The 16,820-nt window shown below is 39.2% G+C and overlaps 3 protein-coding genes across 6 annotated transcripts in view; 2 read left to right on the top strand and 1 right to left on the bottom strand.

The window, feature by feature from the left end:
* hnrnpul1l (heterogeneous nuclear ribonucleoprotein U-like 1 like) overlaps positions 1–53 on the bottom strand; it is a 10,730-nt gene extending 10,677 nt beyond the window's left edge. For all 4 annotated transcript variants that reach the window (XM_060863355.1, XM_060863356.1, XM_060863357.1 and 1 more), the window contains exon 1: positions 1–53. This exon is cut by the window's left edge and continues 103 nt beyond it. The gene's annotated coding sequence lies outside the window, so the exon portion shown is untranslated.
* Positions 54–341: 288 nt separating this feature from the next.
* im:7138535 (uncharacterized protein LOC797998 homolog) lies at positions 342–3,801 on the top strand. The gene is made up of 8 exons (XM_060863360.1): positions 342–495; positions 595–701; positions 1,297–1,413; positions 1,544–1,776; positions 1,854–1,934; positions 2,015–2,131; positions 2,721–2,864; positions 2,990–3,801. Exons 1-8 carry the CDS (start codon positions 452–454, stop codon positions 3,155–3,157), a joined length of 1,011 nt encoding a protein of 336 aa, XP_060719343.1. The 5' UTR covers positions 342–451; the 3' UTR covers positions 3,158–3,801.
* Positions 3,802–3,852: 51 nt separating this feature from the next.
* LOC132841145 (GAS2-like protein 2A) lies at positions 3,853–16,148 on the top strand. Its single transcript, XM_060863359.1, has 6 exons — positions 3,853–4,274; positions 6,597–6,814; positions 7,707–7,814; positions 8,070–8,166; positions 11,002–11,191; positions 14,483–16,148. Exons 1-6 carry the CDS (start codon positions 3,923–3,925, stop codon positions 16,146–16,148), a joined length of 2,631 nt encoding a protein of 876 aa, XP_060719342.1. The 5' UTR covers positions 3,853–3,922.
* The last annotated feature ends 672 nt before the right edge of the window (positions 16,149–16,820 follow it).

Raw genomic sequence — 16,820 nt, 5'->3', positions numbered from 1 at the left:
CGAGCGGTTCTCAATTCAGCCTCTGATTGGCTAGATTAAATGTCAGTCTTAAAAATTCCTGTTATGATTGGTTGTTTTAATATTTTGAAAGCGGTTGGACATCCTCTTTACTGTTGACGGTCGAATTTTACTTTCATATCGTTTTACTTCCTGCTAAAAATAAACAGACGGTTGGAAAGATGTTAGCGTATAATAGTAATAATAATAATAATAATAATAATAATAATAATAATAATAATTTGTAGTGCAGACAGAACAAACAAACTAAAACAACAAAAACAAAAGAAAACTAAAAAATAATACAAACAGTTCCCTGATTATAGAATAAAAGTCCCTTGGCTTGGAACGTAACTCGAGTGTATACAATCTGACTGGACCAGGAAGTAACATACAACTCGCTGTAAATTCTCAATACATGGAAATAATAATATAATTTTCACGTGTTTTTGGAATGGAGCGAGAGACGTGGACAGTATCGGCTCTTAAAGCCCTCAGGTAAATCAATAAACATCTACACTTTGCTGTGTTATACTTGAAAACCTAACTTAAATTTGTAACGTCATGTTTGTCTGAATCTATATTAATATTTTACAGATATGACAGTAATCTCTGTATGACACGGTGTGAATGTGATGAACTTCCATGTCCACTGATTTCCTGGTTGGTGATGGAGCTGAGAAAAAGCTGTCCAGAACTTGGAGGTATATAAAAAAAAATATTCAAACAAATGATTCCCTATGATAAAATGAAAAAAAAAAGTATATATTAAGATGAGAACTTTAGCACACCCTTTCCTATCCTATAGTGGTTTTTCACCAATCCATACAGACTGCATCTATCAAGAGTTTCCTATTAAAGGGATCGAAACATCCAGTTCTAGTAGCTTTACTTACTAAGTACATATTTTAGCCAGTCCGCCTAACAGCATCTTCTTAGGCATCGGCAGGAGACGGCTAAACCATGAGGAAATCCACACCAACACAGAAATATCATGCAAAACTAAAGACAGTCATTAACCATAGACCTAAATCTGTAATGGGATATTTAACAAGCACAAATGAATATGATGGCCAGTTGTAAACACACTTTTTGTCAAATGATATATGACAAATGGACTGGAAACTCATGCTTGGCATCACATCCAGTCTTTCTGTGGTAGACTCTGGATCTACCATGAATCTAACCAGAATGAAGCGGGTAAAGAATGAACGATTGGTTGTATCGATATATCTGAATTAGTATTGCATTAATGTGATGGTGTTTCTGCAAAAAACATGTCCCTGCACATTTTACTAGGAAACAGTGGCACGGTTCTGGCTGGGGAACTGAAAGAGATCTTGAAAGTCACCGTGTACCCTTATGACACGCTCAGCGCAGAGACTCTGACCCCCGTTCATCTCAAAAGGATAACAGGTAAACTATAATCATTTATGAGACTCCACTTTTTTTAGGCGACCAGATAAGACCTGCATTCATGTATTGTACATCGCACTGTTTTTATGTTCAAGCTGAACATAAAAAAAGCTGAATTTGGTTTTTGCAGAGTTCCTTGTGTCCGAGTTACAAGCAGCACATATGCTGAAGTACAAAGAGTGCAATCCGGAAGACTCTGAGCCTCTGAGTGAGTCAGGCAAAGAGCAACGACGGAGAAAATCGATTACAGATACTGACAATGAGACTCCGTTAGATGACAAAGAAGTAATGAAGGAATTGTCAGCGCTGTTTAAGGCCCTGGATATGGATCCAGCCTCACAGTTCAGTGATGTCTACTCACAGGTAAGAAGAAAAGTCCTACAGAAGCATACAGGCTTTAACGATAAACGTTGTAATCAATAAAATCTTCACTGATTCAGGTGGAGTTACAACTAGCGTCGCTCCCAGAGGGTGAAGTGCAAAAGCCGTTGCTAAAGACAAATCTGAATTCTACACAATGGGTACGTATTGTTTCTGCAACATGATCCGATTGCTACATGATTGCTCTGCTTTTATGTTTTTACTACTCGTTTGTTTTCAGAGCGCTCTGAATCAGATTAACCAAGCTCTCTGCAAGGACTACAAGTCCCGTCGGCAGATGATGATCAAACGCTTCCACGTCACACTCCAGTCGTTTGCATGGGGAGAGCGAGGAAAGGTAGACTAACAAACAGCCACCTGTTGCTTTTAAATTCTCACAAACCTTATTTTGCATCATGTCGCTTTGTTTTCTTTTATGTAGTAATGCTGACATTTTAGATTATTATAGATTATTATAATGGGTTTGCTGAAGGTGATGCGCTTGGTGACTTCTTCTGTCTTCCATCTGAGGGTTCTGAGAAGAAGCCTTTAATAAAAAATAAACTAACTATCAAAAGAAACTTTAAGGAACCATTCTTTTTCAAAGAGTACAGTATGCAATTATTATAACTTGTCCATCATCATATCATATAATCGATATGCTATACCATACAGACACCAAGGAAGCAACTCTCACAGGATGTATATAGAACCCTACAACACTTTGTTTCTCTTTATTAGGAACTCATTATTTTGTGGTTCCTTCAAGAACCCTTCAAGCGTACCAAGTACCAAATTTTGTCCATTTTCCAGACATGAATTTCCATCCCAGTGCTTTAGTGCTCAGAGTCATTAGTACAGCACATTTAACAGTAACAGAAATGACCACAAAGCAGCTTTATAGAAATTTCTGAATTTCTGGGAACTTTTCTGGTTTTCCTCTTTAGGAGCGCAGTGCTCTGATGTCCACTATACCCATGTTTCCACTGTCGCTCGAGTCTTCTTTTTCCATTGCGCTGTTACTAGCAGCTCGAGAAGATCAGTCTTGCATTCTGCCCGTGACTGCAGGACCATCAACAGCCATTCACAAGGTGCAGTACTTACAAAACCACAATATTCACACGTAACATTTATTGCATATTGGACATTCTTAGTTAACTGACCAACCGGTTTTCATGTTGTTGGTTTTTTTTTTTTCTTTTTTGCCACCATTAAGATGCTGATGGGTAGCGTGCCAGATAGAGGAGGTCGACCCGGAGAGATCGAACCTCCCATGCCATCTTTCACTCGCCGTAGTGAAGGAGGTGATGGTCAGAGACGTGAAAAGAATAAATTCAAGAGACGGGAGCACTCTGGGAAAAAAGCAAAAAACAAGAATAGATAGCAACCTTGTGTAATAATCAGAATAATTGCAGGCTGTTATGTTGTATACAATCTAATATTCTGCCTGTTTAACTGACTACATATAAATGTGCACTATGGAGATTTATACTACAATTTTCTTCAATGTTTGAGCTGTTATATTGTTATATACAAATTTAAACACTATAATTTAATTCATTTAAGAACTATTATATTTTACCATGTGACATTTCTGACATTGCACTATGTTGTAATACTTTAATTTGGCCCAGGAAGGGAAAATCATGGATTATTCTTAAACGTAATCCTGCTGTCTTTATTTATTTAGCAATATCACTGACATGCAAGTGTCCATTCAGTTTAAAATTTCATTTCAGTCTTGCAATGAGAATGTTATAAGCAAGTGGAAACCGGCTACTAAGAGAGCAAGTCCAAGCCTACTTTTTTTGTTTGTTTATTTAATTTTTATTATAAGGGAAATATCCTATTCAGCTGTAGGCATGTTTTATTTAAAGTCCTGTTTCTAGATTTCTTGCTTTTTTTTTATTAGTGTAAAGAAAAGAGGAGTTTCTGTGGTTGTGGTGTTGAAATGGTTAAAGGGAATGTTTGGTCTGGTCACCAAGGGCAACCTGTCTAAATAAAACCAGCAGCAACTTTCCAATGTCACTGGTTACTAGAAGTGTTTGTGTAAAAGTTTGTAGATTTAATGAGAACTATCAGTCACAGTTATGAATGAGATTCAATCCATTATTTAGACGTGGTTTATCAATGCGCTTTTGTTCTTGCCATGTCTGGAATTGAGCACGCGTCGACGCAGAGCATCAGACCTTTTAGGTCCTGTGAGGAATACCTCTACGCGATGAAGGAAGACCTGGCCGAGTGGCTGAAGGACTTGTACGGCGTGGACATTACGGTGAATAACATGGTGCAGGCGCTGGAGACGGGCGCGCTCCTCTGCGCTCACGCCAATAACGTAACGCGCGCCGCCGACGAGTTTCGGCACCAACACGGCCGTGAGTGCGCGCACCTGCCCTCCTCCGGGGTGACTTACATGAGCTCGGCTCAACCTGCAACCTTTCTGGCCAGGGATAATGTGTCCAACTTCATCAACTGGTGTCGGAATGAAATGCGCATCAAAGGTAAAGATTGGTAAAGGATGAGATGGAGAGACCGGGAGGAAGAGAGAGATGAGGGAAAAAAGCATGTGCTATAAACAACAACAATCAAATTTTTAAAGTACAATAATACCAAATATATTTCATGGTGAATGTGTTTTGCTAGAGAAAGAAATTTACAGAACAGCTGTAATGCTCTATTGTTTAATCACTTCAATAATTTAGAGTCTCTAAAATAGTGAATATATGAATAATATCTATCTATCTATCTATCTATCTATCTATCTTATTGTGTCCTATCTATCTATCTATCTATCTATCTATCTATCTATCTATCTATCTATCTATCTATCTATCTATCTATCTATCTTATTGCGTCCTATCTATCTATCTATCTATCTATCTATCTATCTATCTATCTTATTGCGTCCCATCTATCTATCTATCTATCTATCTATCTATCTATCTATCTATCTATCTATCTATCTTATTGTCTCTCCATCTACCTATCTATCTATCTACCTACGTACATCTATCTTATTGTGTCCTATCTATCTATCTATCTATCTATCTATCTATCTATCTATCTATCTATCTATCTATCTACGTACATCTATTTTATTGCATCCCATCTATCTATCTATCTATCTATCTATCTATCTATCTATCTATCTATCTATCGATCGATCTATCTATCTATGCATTCTTGAGGAAAAACATTTTAAAATGGGTTTCCACTCTAATTAGTGAGGTATATAAAGTTTATAAAAGAAAACCCACATTGGTTTCCACTGCTGCCTGAAAACTGGAGTGAGTAGGTACAATGTAAACAGACTGGCCACAATAACTGGACAGTTGGGGGAAGACAATGTTATTTCATTCTTCAACTGTCAACTGTTCTTGGCTGAAAGACGTGAAGCCTGATGTGGCCTTCTGCTGATGTACCTCATCCACATCAAGGAGTATTTTGAGATGCTTTTCCACTTGCTATGGTTGTAAAAAGTGGTTGTTTTGGTTCCTATAGACGTCCAGTGATCTCTAGCCATTCTCTGTTGACTTCTCTGATCTCACTCAAACCTGACAAAGTCACTTTTATCTTACTACATTATATGCCTTGTGCTACTTCACATGATTGTATGATTGCAGAATTACACTATCTAAATAAAGTTCAAGTTAAAGAAGTGTATATTAAGAGACAAGCTCAATACAGTATATGCCATTGACTGTGAAGTGGGAGACGTTAATACCTTTAACAAAAGGAGCTAAGTTTCAGAAAACATAGTGGTCGTGTGGGGGAGAGAAAGAGTGGAATACAAGCATATTCATTTAGTTTTTATAGTTTGGTTACTACAGTTCAGAAGACATTTTACAGAAGTGAGTTAATGATGCAAAGTTAGCTAGCTAGCTTCGCTGTTTGTTGTGTTCATGTCTGTCGACCAAATACACCACTCACATAAAAATATTGATATAAAATCATGTCATGGCTTCTTTTTTAATGAAAACACTCTGACACAAACTCAGAAACCTTTCGTTTAATTCTTGTGTATTATATCTGAAAAGCGTTATTACTCTGTTGTGCCACCAGAGGGCGACATTCGCTCGAACTGTGGGGCACAACGTTGCTGTGCACTGTTAGAACTGAACAATCTTCTATTAAATTCCTCTCATATCTGTATTATTGTTGTTGTTAAAAAGGCTCTCATTTCAGACCAAAGCTTGGCTTTGAATGTGAAAAACTCAAAACAAGCTGATAGGCTTATGTTATTTAGCCACAAATGCATGTTACATTTACAGCATTTGGAATACACCCTTATCCAGAGCGACTTACATTATCTCTCTCTCTCTTTTTTTTTTATACAACTAAGGGCCTTGCTCAGGGGTCCAGCAGTGGCAGCTTGGTGGACCTGGGATTCAAACTCACAACCTTCCATTTGGTAGCATTGCCTAGCGATTGTTACTACATAGTAGCCTATAGCAAGTCGACTTGGAAAACGTCTTGGTGCTTAGTGCACTGGAAAGCTAGACCTCCTGTCCTTGTGAATGTTACTGTGGATTATATTTTCTTAATTTAGTCCATATTCCTGTGAAATTCTATTATTATTATTTAGTCCTTGTTTATTCTGTTGTTATGTAGTGGGAAAATGTCTTGTCTCCAGAACTTAGTGCAAAGCAGAAGTAAACCCAAAATAAACCCAATTTTCACTGAAGTATATACATTTAAGACTTCTTAAGACAAGCGCAATGTTGAAACTAAAACAAAAACATGCAGCTGATGAGCTATTCTATGCAATAGAACTATGCTCTCTCAGCATTTTCACATCACTGCTGTCCTCCCTCCTCCTGCAGACGTTCTGATGTTCGAGACAGACGACCTTGTCCTTCGAAAGAACGAGAAAAACGTGGTGCTCTGCCTGCTCGAGGTGGCCCGACGGGCCTCTCGTTTCGGCATGTCCGCGCCCGTCCTTATTCAGCTGGAGGAGGAGATCGAGGAGGAGATTCGTGAGGAGAAAATGGAGTCTGTGGTCAAGAGATGCTTGATAAACACAGAGAACCTTGATGAGATGGTGACTGACTTTTGATCTGCCCCATAGATTAAATTCAATTTCATCTAGAACACCAATCAGCTAGTGAACTCTATGTTCCTACAAAGCTAAGGTGTAATGTAGGTACATTTCCAGGTGAATTGACTTACGTGGTCATTGTAGATAGATATATAGTATGTTGTAGACTAAATGACTGCTCCAAAATTAGATTCAGCCAACAAACCGATGAACACTGATGTCTGGGTAAATAATTGCAGTGAATGATAACAGAAAATCAGACCTAAAGGTTTGATATTTATCTCATAATTTTGCTTCTCAGACGAATTATACATGAGCATTAGTATGTATGTATGTATTTATTTGTTTATTGGATTTCTGTCTCAAGCTGTCTCCAGTTTATTCACCAATATACAGTTTCCATATCACTCCCATCTTTACAGGAAGGAGTAGGTGGTGTTCCTAGCCTTTCTCCCAGATCATTCTACATTTACATATCATTTTAAAGTAATGAAGTGATTTAATGACACAGAAGCTACATTCTGTCCTTTGCACTGACACAGACTCTATTATAAATGGTTAGCTGGCTTGTAAAATATGTACAGAGATGACGCATAACCTTGTCCTAACCTCAATCAGAAACATCAATTTCTCTAGAGGCAGGTTTACATTCTGTCGGTAAAGATTAATAGTCGAGAAAAGCAGACTGGACCTCCTATTAAGAGCAACATGCTTTGAAGGATCACTTGCTGTTGACTCTTAACGCATCCTGTTAACACCTTTATTATTTATTGAACAGGAGGATAAAGAGCTAAGGCAAGCTGTAGTGAATTGTGCGGGTGAGATATGGTGAAAGAGACTGATTGAAACTGTATGTGTGTGTGTGTGTGTGTGTTTTCACCACTTATGTGTACAGGTTCAATATCTGATAAGTCGCTGCACTTGTCCCAGTCAGTTTCCCATGGTGAAGATATCAGAGGGCAAATATAGAGTCGGAGACTCCAACACCATCATATTTGTGCGAGTAAATTAACCTCACTGTCTTTTCTTGCTTTCTCTCTCTCTCTCTCTCTCTCTCTCTCTCTCTCTCCCCATCTTCCTCTCTCATCAATAACGACATGTGTTTTTGCTGTGCTGTGTCACAGGCTGACAAATGATAAGAGATAAAGCTCATACACTCTGACATTCTTTCACTGTCAGTGAGCTTATGGCATATGAGTTTTGTTAAACAGTGTGTGTGTGTGTGTGTGTGTGTGTGTGTGTGTGTGTGTGTGTGTAGATCTTAAGGAATCATGTGATGGTGAGAGTGGGTGGTGGATGGGACACCCTGGAGCACTATCTGGACAAACATGACCCCTGCCGCTGCACATCTCTTTGTAAGTGTGTATATATACACACGTGCACACACAATCAGCTACCAGCATTCTAAAAATTATTACATCAATTCTTGCATTTCAACAGTCAGGATATGTCATTTCAACTTTGTGTTGTATTTATGAACAGAAGGATTTCATTTTCATTTCCATTTTTGATTATTTTTATGCCCCCCATCTAAAGAGCAGTCAGCCACTCAACACGGACGCAATTTATTCATACAAGCACATGTAATTGCTTCCCTGAAAGTGCTTAAAAACATAAACATGTTTGTTTTTCATTAACCGTGGAAAACAAAATCACAGCATATGATTACATGTAGTTTTTCCTTTATTTTTTTCATCTATTCAATTCAATTCAAGTTTATTTGTATAGCGCTTTTTACAATGGACATTGTCTCAAAGCAGCTTTACAGAACATAAACATAGAACAGAAGATAAACATAAGGAGTAGTATAAAGAATTAATATAATAAAAATTCAAAATATATATAGTTCACAGTGTGTATGTATGTATGTATGTATGTATGTATGTATGTATGTATGTATGTATTTGTATTTATCCCCAATGAGCAAGTCTGAGGTGACTCGGGCAGCAGTGGCAAGGAAAAACTCTCTTAAATTGGTAAAGGAAGAAACCTTGAGAGGAACCAGACTCAAAGGGGAACCCATCCTCATATGGGTGACACTAGATGGTGTGATTACAAATATACAGTCAGACAAGTGTTGTATTGGTGTAGGGATCACATGGAGTTCAGATCTCCTCTTAGTATCAGAGTCCAACTGAAGCTGGTAGATCTGTAGATGTCTCAGGATTCTCACAGAGTCGTGCTCATCTCAGTGGAGGTCCAAAAACTTCATCACAAGGAAGACGATCGGAGCTGGTACAATGTCTGGGTGTCTCGGCATGGGTAGAAAAAGAGAAGAGCAGTGCAGAGGGATTAACATATCTGCTGTTCATAAAAATGTGCAGGTCTAGTGTAATAGTGCACAATATAATGGGATGTGTTATGTGTACGCCTGACTAAAGAGATGAGTTTTTAATCTACATTTAAACTGAGAAAGTGTGTCTGAGCCCCGAACACTATCAGGAAGACTATTCCAGAGTTTGGGAGCTAAATAAGAAAACGCTCTACTGCCTTTAGTAGACTTAGATATTCTGGGAACTACCAGAAATCCTGAGTTTTGTGATCTCAGAGAGCGTGAAGGATTGTAACGTGTTAGAAGATTAGTTAGATATGTGGGAGCTAAACCGTTAAGAGCCTTGTATGTTACAGTAGTAGCAGCAGTTTGTAATCAATTCTAAACTTAACAGGTAGACAATGTAGAGATGATAAAATTGGGGTTATATGGTCATACTTTCTTGTCCTAGTGAGAACTCTGGCAGCTGCATTTTGGAGTAACTGTAGCCTATTTATTAAAGATGCAGGACAACCACCTAGTAATGCATTACAATAGTCCAGTCTAGAGGTCATGAAAGCGTGAACTAGCTTCTCAGCATCAGTGACAGACAGGATGTTTCTCAGCTTAGCAATATTTCTAAGGTGAAAGAAGGCTGTTTTTGTGGTTTGGGAGACATGATTTTCAAAGGACAAGTTGCTGTCTAATATAACACCCAGGTCTTTCACTGTTGAGCTACTAGTAACAGTACATCCCTCTAATTGGAAGTTAAATCTGTCATCTGTCATCAAATCCTCTGTTAACGTCTTTAATGTTTCTCGTTGTGAGCTTGCCCATTTTCAGGAATCATATCTAGGTGTGAAAATAGCTCTGAAATTTTGTTCAAGCCTCATAAAACACTTAGGGTGAGTATTAGTTTCAGGAACAGAACATTCTGATACTGTACTCGAAGCAAGGACCTCAATAACACAATTTAATTAAGAGTTTTAAAGGTAAAACATTCACAGAACACAGATATTTCAGTCAAGCGAGAGCAAAAAAAAAAAAAAAGCAAGGGTAAAGGTCAACAACAGTTTCATAAGCGCAACAAATTCCCACATGAGAGCCCCAAAGTGAAGTGCAGTCTCTCTTACCGGAGATGTTTAGAGGAACAGAACAGAATACTTACAGACAGCAGAAAAATGTCCTTTTTGCTTAAGACGAGCCTTAAATTAGGGTTTAAATGAAAATCATTTGATTAACAAGTGAATCAGGCAGTAAAAGGTAATAAATTGAAAGTTTTATTTGTATTGCAGAATGCTGCTTTAAAGGAAATAAAAAAGACAAATGGTGTAATTGTCCAGGATTTGACAACCATAATGTCAAAAGTTACGATCAGTATTAAAGTTTTATCGTTATCATCCCTATTATGAGCTAGCTGAAACCTCCTTAAAGATACACATAGGCAGAAACTTTGCTGTAGGTAGTATTAGTATCCAGATGTTTTTTTTCCCATCAGAATTTAGAAGAAGACAAATTCTGGTCTTTTAAGTTTTATGACTTTTGCAGTCTTACAATTTACGCAGCCGTGCCACTAAATTCAATTGAGAAAATCATCAACCGGTACTATGTTTGAGAATAACATGGGGTGAACTATAAAATGGCCCAAGAATAGAACCTGGTGGGACACCGAATTGCACTTTTTACTCTCTGGATAAACTCTATTATGTGAGTGGAGCATGCTGAGATAATACCAAGATATATCTGATTGCGTTCATGCTGCACGCAAATCTAAGCATGCTGTGGTAGCTTGTTGTCATCCGAGCATAAAAATAGCACAAGCGTCTTTTAGTTGTCACAGAACCATTGAAACAAAGCCCTTGTTAAACCTACACTTTATTGTAGCGCTGTAGGAATTGAATAACCCAAAGCTCATTTGATTCTCTCGCTCTCTTGCTAGCCCATAAACTGGCACAGCGCCCTGGCACTCCTGTCCATGAGATCAAAGCCAGGCAAAGCGGGCCTGATGGCCAGGCTATGTCTCAAATCTCTTTGGTGCTAAGCCGAACCCAGTCCCCACTCGATCCTGTAATATGGACTTCTTCTGGTCCCACCAGAATCCAGAGATCAGAGCCGGGGCTCAGGTTAAGGTAAGTGAATAAAAATACACATTTTCTCATTCATAAATAAAACAAAATATTCATTAATTGCTGCTGATTACAAATCATTTGGATCCTGAAGTGTAGCCATTTGGAAAGGAACTTATTTTGATTGGAATATTTAAGTTGTATTCTATCAGGGTTAAATGCATTAATTATTTAAGTAAAAGAAAATATATTATGATTTAATTATACTCAAACAAGTCAAACTCAAAACCCGGATACGATGCCTCCACCGCCACCACCACCACCACCACCGCCACCACCACCACCAAGTCTCCATGAACTCTCGGACAGACACAAGGACATGTGGACAGACCAATGGCAAAAAAATCACAGCTAGCCGACTAACATTTCTCTAAGACAAACGGGAAGGAAGCTACTGAAGAACAACTGTTTTACAGTTAACCTTGATCCTGTTTGGGTTTCCATTCCAGTTCCAGAATGTAGACAATACAATCCCAAATATTCCAAATATTCAGCCACTCATTTACATTTACATTTACAGCATTTGGCAGACGCCCTTATCCAGAGCGATGTACATAAGTGCCTAAATCTCTAACATTGAATCATTAATGCTGGCTCACTAAGTTACATACTTAAGATACCATGAGTTTGTTCAGAGTTACAATGAAAAAGTGTCAAAGGTTGTTTTTTTTTTTTTTTTTTTTTTTTTAAATGCAAAAGATAAGGAAAGAAGTGCTAGTTGAAGTGTTTCAATGTGACTCAGCTGTCCGGACTTCTAGGGGAAGTTTGTTCCATCACCTTGGTCCCAGAACAGAGAAGAGTCTTGTAGTATACTTCCCTCTTACCCTGAGAGATGGTGGAACCAGTCGAGCAGTGCTGGTAGATCGGAGGGTGCAGGGTGCAGTGCGAGGAGTGATGAGGGCTTTGAGGTAAGAGGGAGCTGATCCATTTTTGGCTTTGTAGGCCAGCATCGGTGTTTTGAATCTGATGCGTTCAGCTACCGGAAGTCGTTACCGTGTGGCTACCGGCAGCTACCGGACGGATTGCAGCAGCGGGGTGGTATGCGAGAACTTTGGCAGGTTGAAAACAAGCCGTGCAGCTGCATTTTGGATCATTTGCAGAGGGCAGATTGCGTTCCTAAGTAGACCTGCCAGCAGTGCGTTGCAGTAATCCAGTCTAGCTCATTCTTAAGATATCATGTTAATAAGTAACTCAGAGACATAAATGGAAAAACCATCCCATGCCTACTCTATAAAAGTGAATTTACAATTTCCAGTGAATCATACGCTTAATCACTGCAACCAGAGTACACAGAGTTTTTTTCCCACACACGCATGCCAGTGCCTTTCAAGGGGGCCAAGGAACACGGCAAAAAGTAATCGATCACTAAATGTCATTGAATGCCACAGACATTACACACAGTATGAGTGCACTAAATCAGCAGGTTAATTAGAATCCACAAGGGTTCCTGCCAGGTTACAGAACATCTTCAGGAAGATGGAGTTTGTATATGATTATTTTCAGTCGTGTTTCTGGGTCCTGGTTAAATTTACATGATCCAGCTAGTCAGGATTTTAAAGCTTAGTATTGGAGCAAAGTGTTTAATTTAGTAGTCTAAACTCTAATACTCTCTAATATGATATAGATATCATAGATAGACATGTTTCCTTAAAACAGATAAGAGATTTGTTTCTTTAAAAGATAAAAGATAGAGATGTTTCCTTAAAACCTGCACAGGAACATCAACATAAGTGGATTAAAATAGGTGTGCGTCGATCCAATTGTAAAGAGTATGCCGAAAACAGTACAAAACACTATTCTTTGATGTATAAAGACTTGCTAATTTCTGTAGTGTAAGAGGAATGAAACTTTTTGAAACATGCTGTAATTCACTCTCACTCACTCACTCATTTTCTACCGCTTATCCGAACTACCTCGGGTCACGGGGAGCCTGTGCCTATCTCAGGCGTCATCGGCCATCAAGGCAGGATACACCCTGGACGGAGTGCCAACCCATCGCAGGACACACACACACACACTCTCATTCACTCACACAATCACACACTACGGACAACTTTTCCAGAGATGCCAATCAACCTACCACGCATGTCTTTGGACCGGGGGAGGAAACCGGAGTACCCGGAGGAAACCCCCGAGGCACGGGGAGAACATGCAAACTCCACACACACAAGGTGGAGGCGGGAATCGAACCCCCAACCCTGGAAGTGTAATGCGAAGCCACCGTGCCCCCCTGCTGTAATTCAAAAAGAGTAATTCATTTAGGCCTGCAGACTTGGCTTGTAATGAATTAAACAACAAAAATATGCCTACTTTTCAGGAATCTGTGTGTTTGTGTGTGAAAGTAATGCTGTGAGGGAGACATTATTTATCACTGCTTTGAATCGCAGTTCATCTGTTCTATGTCAAGTGAAGTCGTCCATCACCTCGTCGTTCATTTCGTATCAAATTCCCATCGCATCACAATTATCCCATAGCAACATTACAGCTCAAAGAGCACAAACAATGGAACAAAATGACACGGGTAATGGTTTTAAATAATTGTTATCGCACCAGTTCCGTCATTTCATACACATTTTTAATGAGAATGTCTAATGACGGCCTATTTAATTACTGCAATAAACTAAAATCAGCTTCTGCTTCACCACTTGCTTTCAGGTTTAAATACTTTATCATAGTTTAGCTTACATTGTACCGTTGTTTTATTTGACAGTGATTATAAATCAAATTCAAACCCTAAATACATTCAGACGTTATGGTTTAGAGATGTCGGTGTAGAGGCACTGATCGATATATAAACTAGGCCATTTATAGAGAACAACGACAACAAGTGTTTCTAATTCAACAACCTTTCAGATAAGATTTATTTTAATAACAGTTTAAAGGCTTTTTATTCATATGAATGGCAAAAAGGAGATAAAAAGATTAGTTTGGTATATATGCCTATTGTATATGACATGTACAATACACACAGTGGATTTTGTTCCTACAGTCTGTACAGTTGTTATGTTGTATAATGTTGGAAATCTGCCATGGCAACTATCCCTGAATTCCACTGATTCAATTCTATGCTACAGCTTACCCAGTTCTAACAGTTAAAATCTTTAATTGTCCACTTCATCTGAATGACCCGGAATGAAATATGCTTCAGCTTGAACGCTGCTATCTTCTAATAGAAACACTGAGTCACATGCTAATATGCACAGCTCTGACTGTCTGTAAATACAGTAGAGATATAATATTACCATATAATTGAGAGATCCATTACCTCATCTGGCTTTGTGGTTCTTCTTTCAGACTAAGGGTCCCTTCCCAACAGACCAAATCTGATATTAAGGACATGCTGAAGTCCACTTGCAGAACAGGCAGAGAACCCAGTAGGGTGGCTCCGTCTCCACGTGTAACCAGTAGTCTTCCCCGACCAGCCCGCCAGTCCACCCCACCACCACAAGAGACTCAGCGCCCCAGTACACCCTTGGTCTTGCAGAAGGTCTACAGCCAAACCTTTACTCCACCACAGCAAGGGCGAGATAACAAGCCTAGGCAGAATTTGACTAAGTCTCAGATTGTATCAAAGCTGAGACAAAATGCCACAACTGGACCAAAGAACAACAAGGATTTACAAAGTGTTCCAGAGAAGCTAGGACCTTCATTGGCAGCTCGACCATTGCAGAGCGTTACACCGGTTCAATGTCTTGCAACCAACAACAGTGGTTTGGTAAGGCAACAAGACATTCAAGACAGTGGGAATGCCAGAAAGAGCCCGGGGTTCATTCGGACATTTTCTCCTACAAAAGGGCTAATGGGTGTTATATCAGGGGATGGACATACTAGGCTCCTTGCATTAAATGAAAAAGGCCAATCATCAGACAGTCCATCCCCACCTACCAGACTTCAAATAAATGAGAACAGCCAACAGAGATCGTCTTCACATGGTGACAGAAAGCATAACTTGGTACTTCCAAAGCACACTGTATTAAATTCTGTCATCTATTCTGACTTCAACAGGACCATAGTGGAGCCGTCTCAACCTGTTACTGTTGTGAATGCAGAAAACAAAAATAGAGATACAAAGAGAAGCTATCTTTTTACTCCTCCTCCTATCAGTCCTGCTCAGGAGGCCATCCTGTATCAGAGCCTTGAGGAAGAGATCCTGTTTAACCTACAACAGCTTGGCATGGACTCTGATGGTGGTGATTCAGAGAACGAGCAGGACAGTAGTCAGCCTGACACCCTAATGAATTCTCCAGAGATTTCACATAAGATCAGGCAACCGTCTATCCACAACACATCCTCTGGTGGATCCCGTTCATCTTCTAGACAAACTAATACAAGGGATGCTAATTTTGAAGCTGTTATTGATGAGCTTTCAAAAGGGAGGAGACCACTTGAGAAAGTATCTGTTGAAAGTTGGGTGAACAATTTCTCCAAAGATCTCAGAGGCAACAAGCAAGAAAGTCAGACTAACACAAGAAACCTAAATGTTTTCAAACCCTCTGTGGCAAGTTCCTGGTCATCTCTAGGTTCAAGTATAGATTCAAAAGAATCTACAGAACCATCCAATACTGCTGAAGCTAACAACTCTGAAACTAGCAACAAAGAGAAGCCGCAGGTCTCTTCATCATATCAGAGGAGATCATTGAAAAAGCCAGAAAGGGTGCCCTCCATCTATAAGTTGAAGCTGAGACCTTGTATGCGTCCAAGACGGGACAACAGACCTGACAAGACACCTACAAAGATCCCCAAACCAATTTGTTATAGAAGTCAAAGCCCAGAATACACCACTCAGAACACCACGTCCGTTATGACTGATACTCAGAAAGGTCTTAATGTTTCTTCTAGCGCTTCCACCAAAAGATGCTCAAGGAAGACCCATCAAACTACATCCAAATTCAGTGCCACAAAGTGCAGAGGAGGAGACCAGGAGATATCGGCAAATCAAGAGCTTGAATTCTGGGTTTAATTTTTTTTTTTTTTGTGCTCAGTTATAATTTGTGCCATGTTTTGAATCTCATGCATTAGCAGGAGAAATTCATTCAGTTATGGGCATAGTAACCAGTTTAGGAACCACTTCATCCTTGTCAGGGTCACAGTGGATTTAGACACTACTCTAAAGATGGGATGAGAAATGGGGTTACCTCTTGGATGGGATGCCAAACTATTGCAGTTCAAACCAGAACCAGAACTTAAAAAAGATTGAACCAAACTCCCGAAAGCTGTGAGACAACAAAACTACCTGATGCACAACTGATGTTTTTTTCCTAAATGATTTGCAGCTGAAACAGAATACAAGTTAACAATTGCGGGTTAAAGGTTTTGATCAAACACCCAACAAGGGCAGCTTGGCTATGCATGGATCCCAATTGCCCAGAGAGAACTACAGCATGGCAAAATCGTGATGAATGTCAATTTATTTTAAGAATAATTTCTTGACTATACTTAGAATTTCAGACATGCACATGCTGACATGCTTCAACATTATCAAATAAGCATTTTTTTTTTTTTTTCCCAGGCAGCTCGGAGGCTTGCAGAAATAGAAAAGCACACTCTGTATTGTTCACGGTCAGGTGCTTCACAGCTGAGCCTTATTCTGTCAAAGTACATAAGATGCGAAAGTACTGACAGATAATATGCA

This window comes from Tachysurus vachellii, chromosome 26 (assembly GCF_030014155.1).
Source record: "Tachysurus vachellii isolate PV-2020 chromosome 26, HZAU_Pvac_v1, whole genome shotgun sequence".
NCBI lineage: Eukaryota > Metazoa > Chordata > Actinopteri > Siluriformes > Bagridae > Tachysurus > Tachysurus vachellii.
The sequence above is the reverse complement of the archived record's forward strand: the minus strand, read 5'-3'. Positions and strand labels throughout refer to the sequence as shown.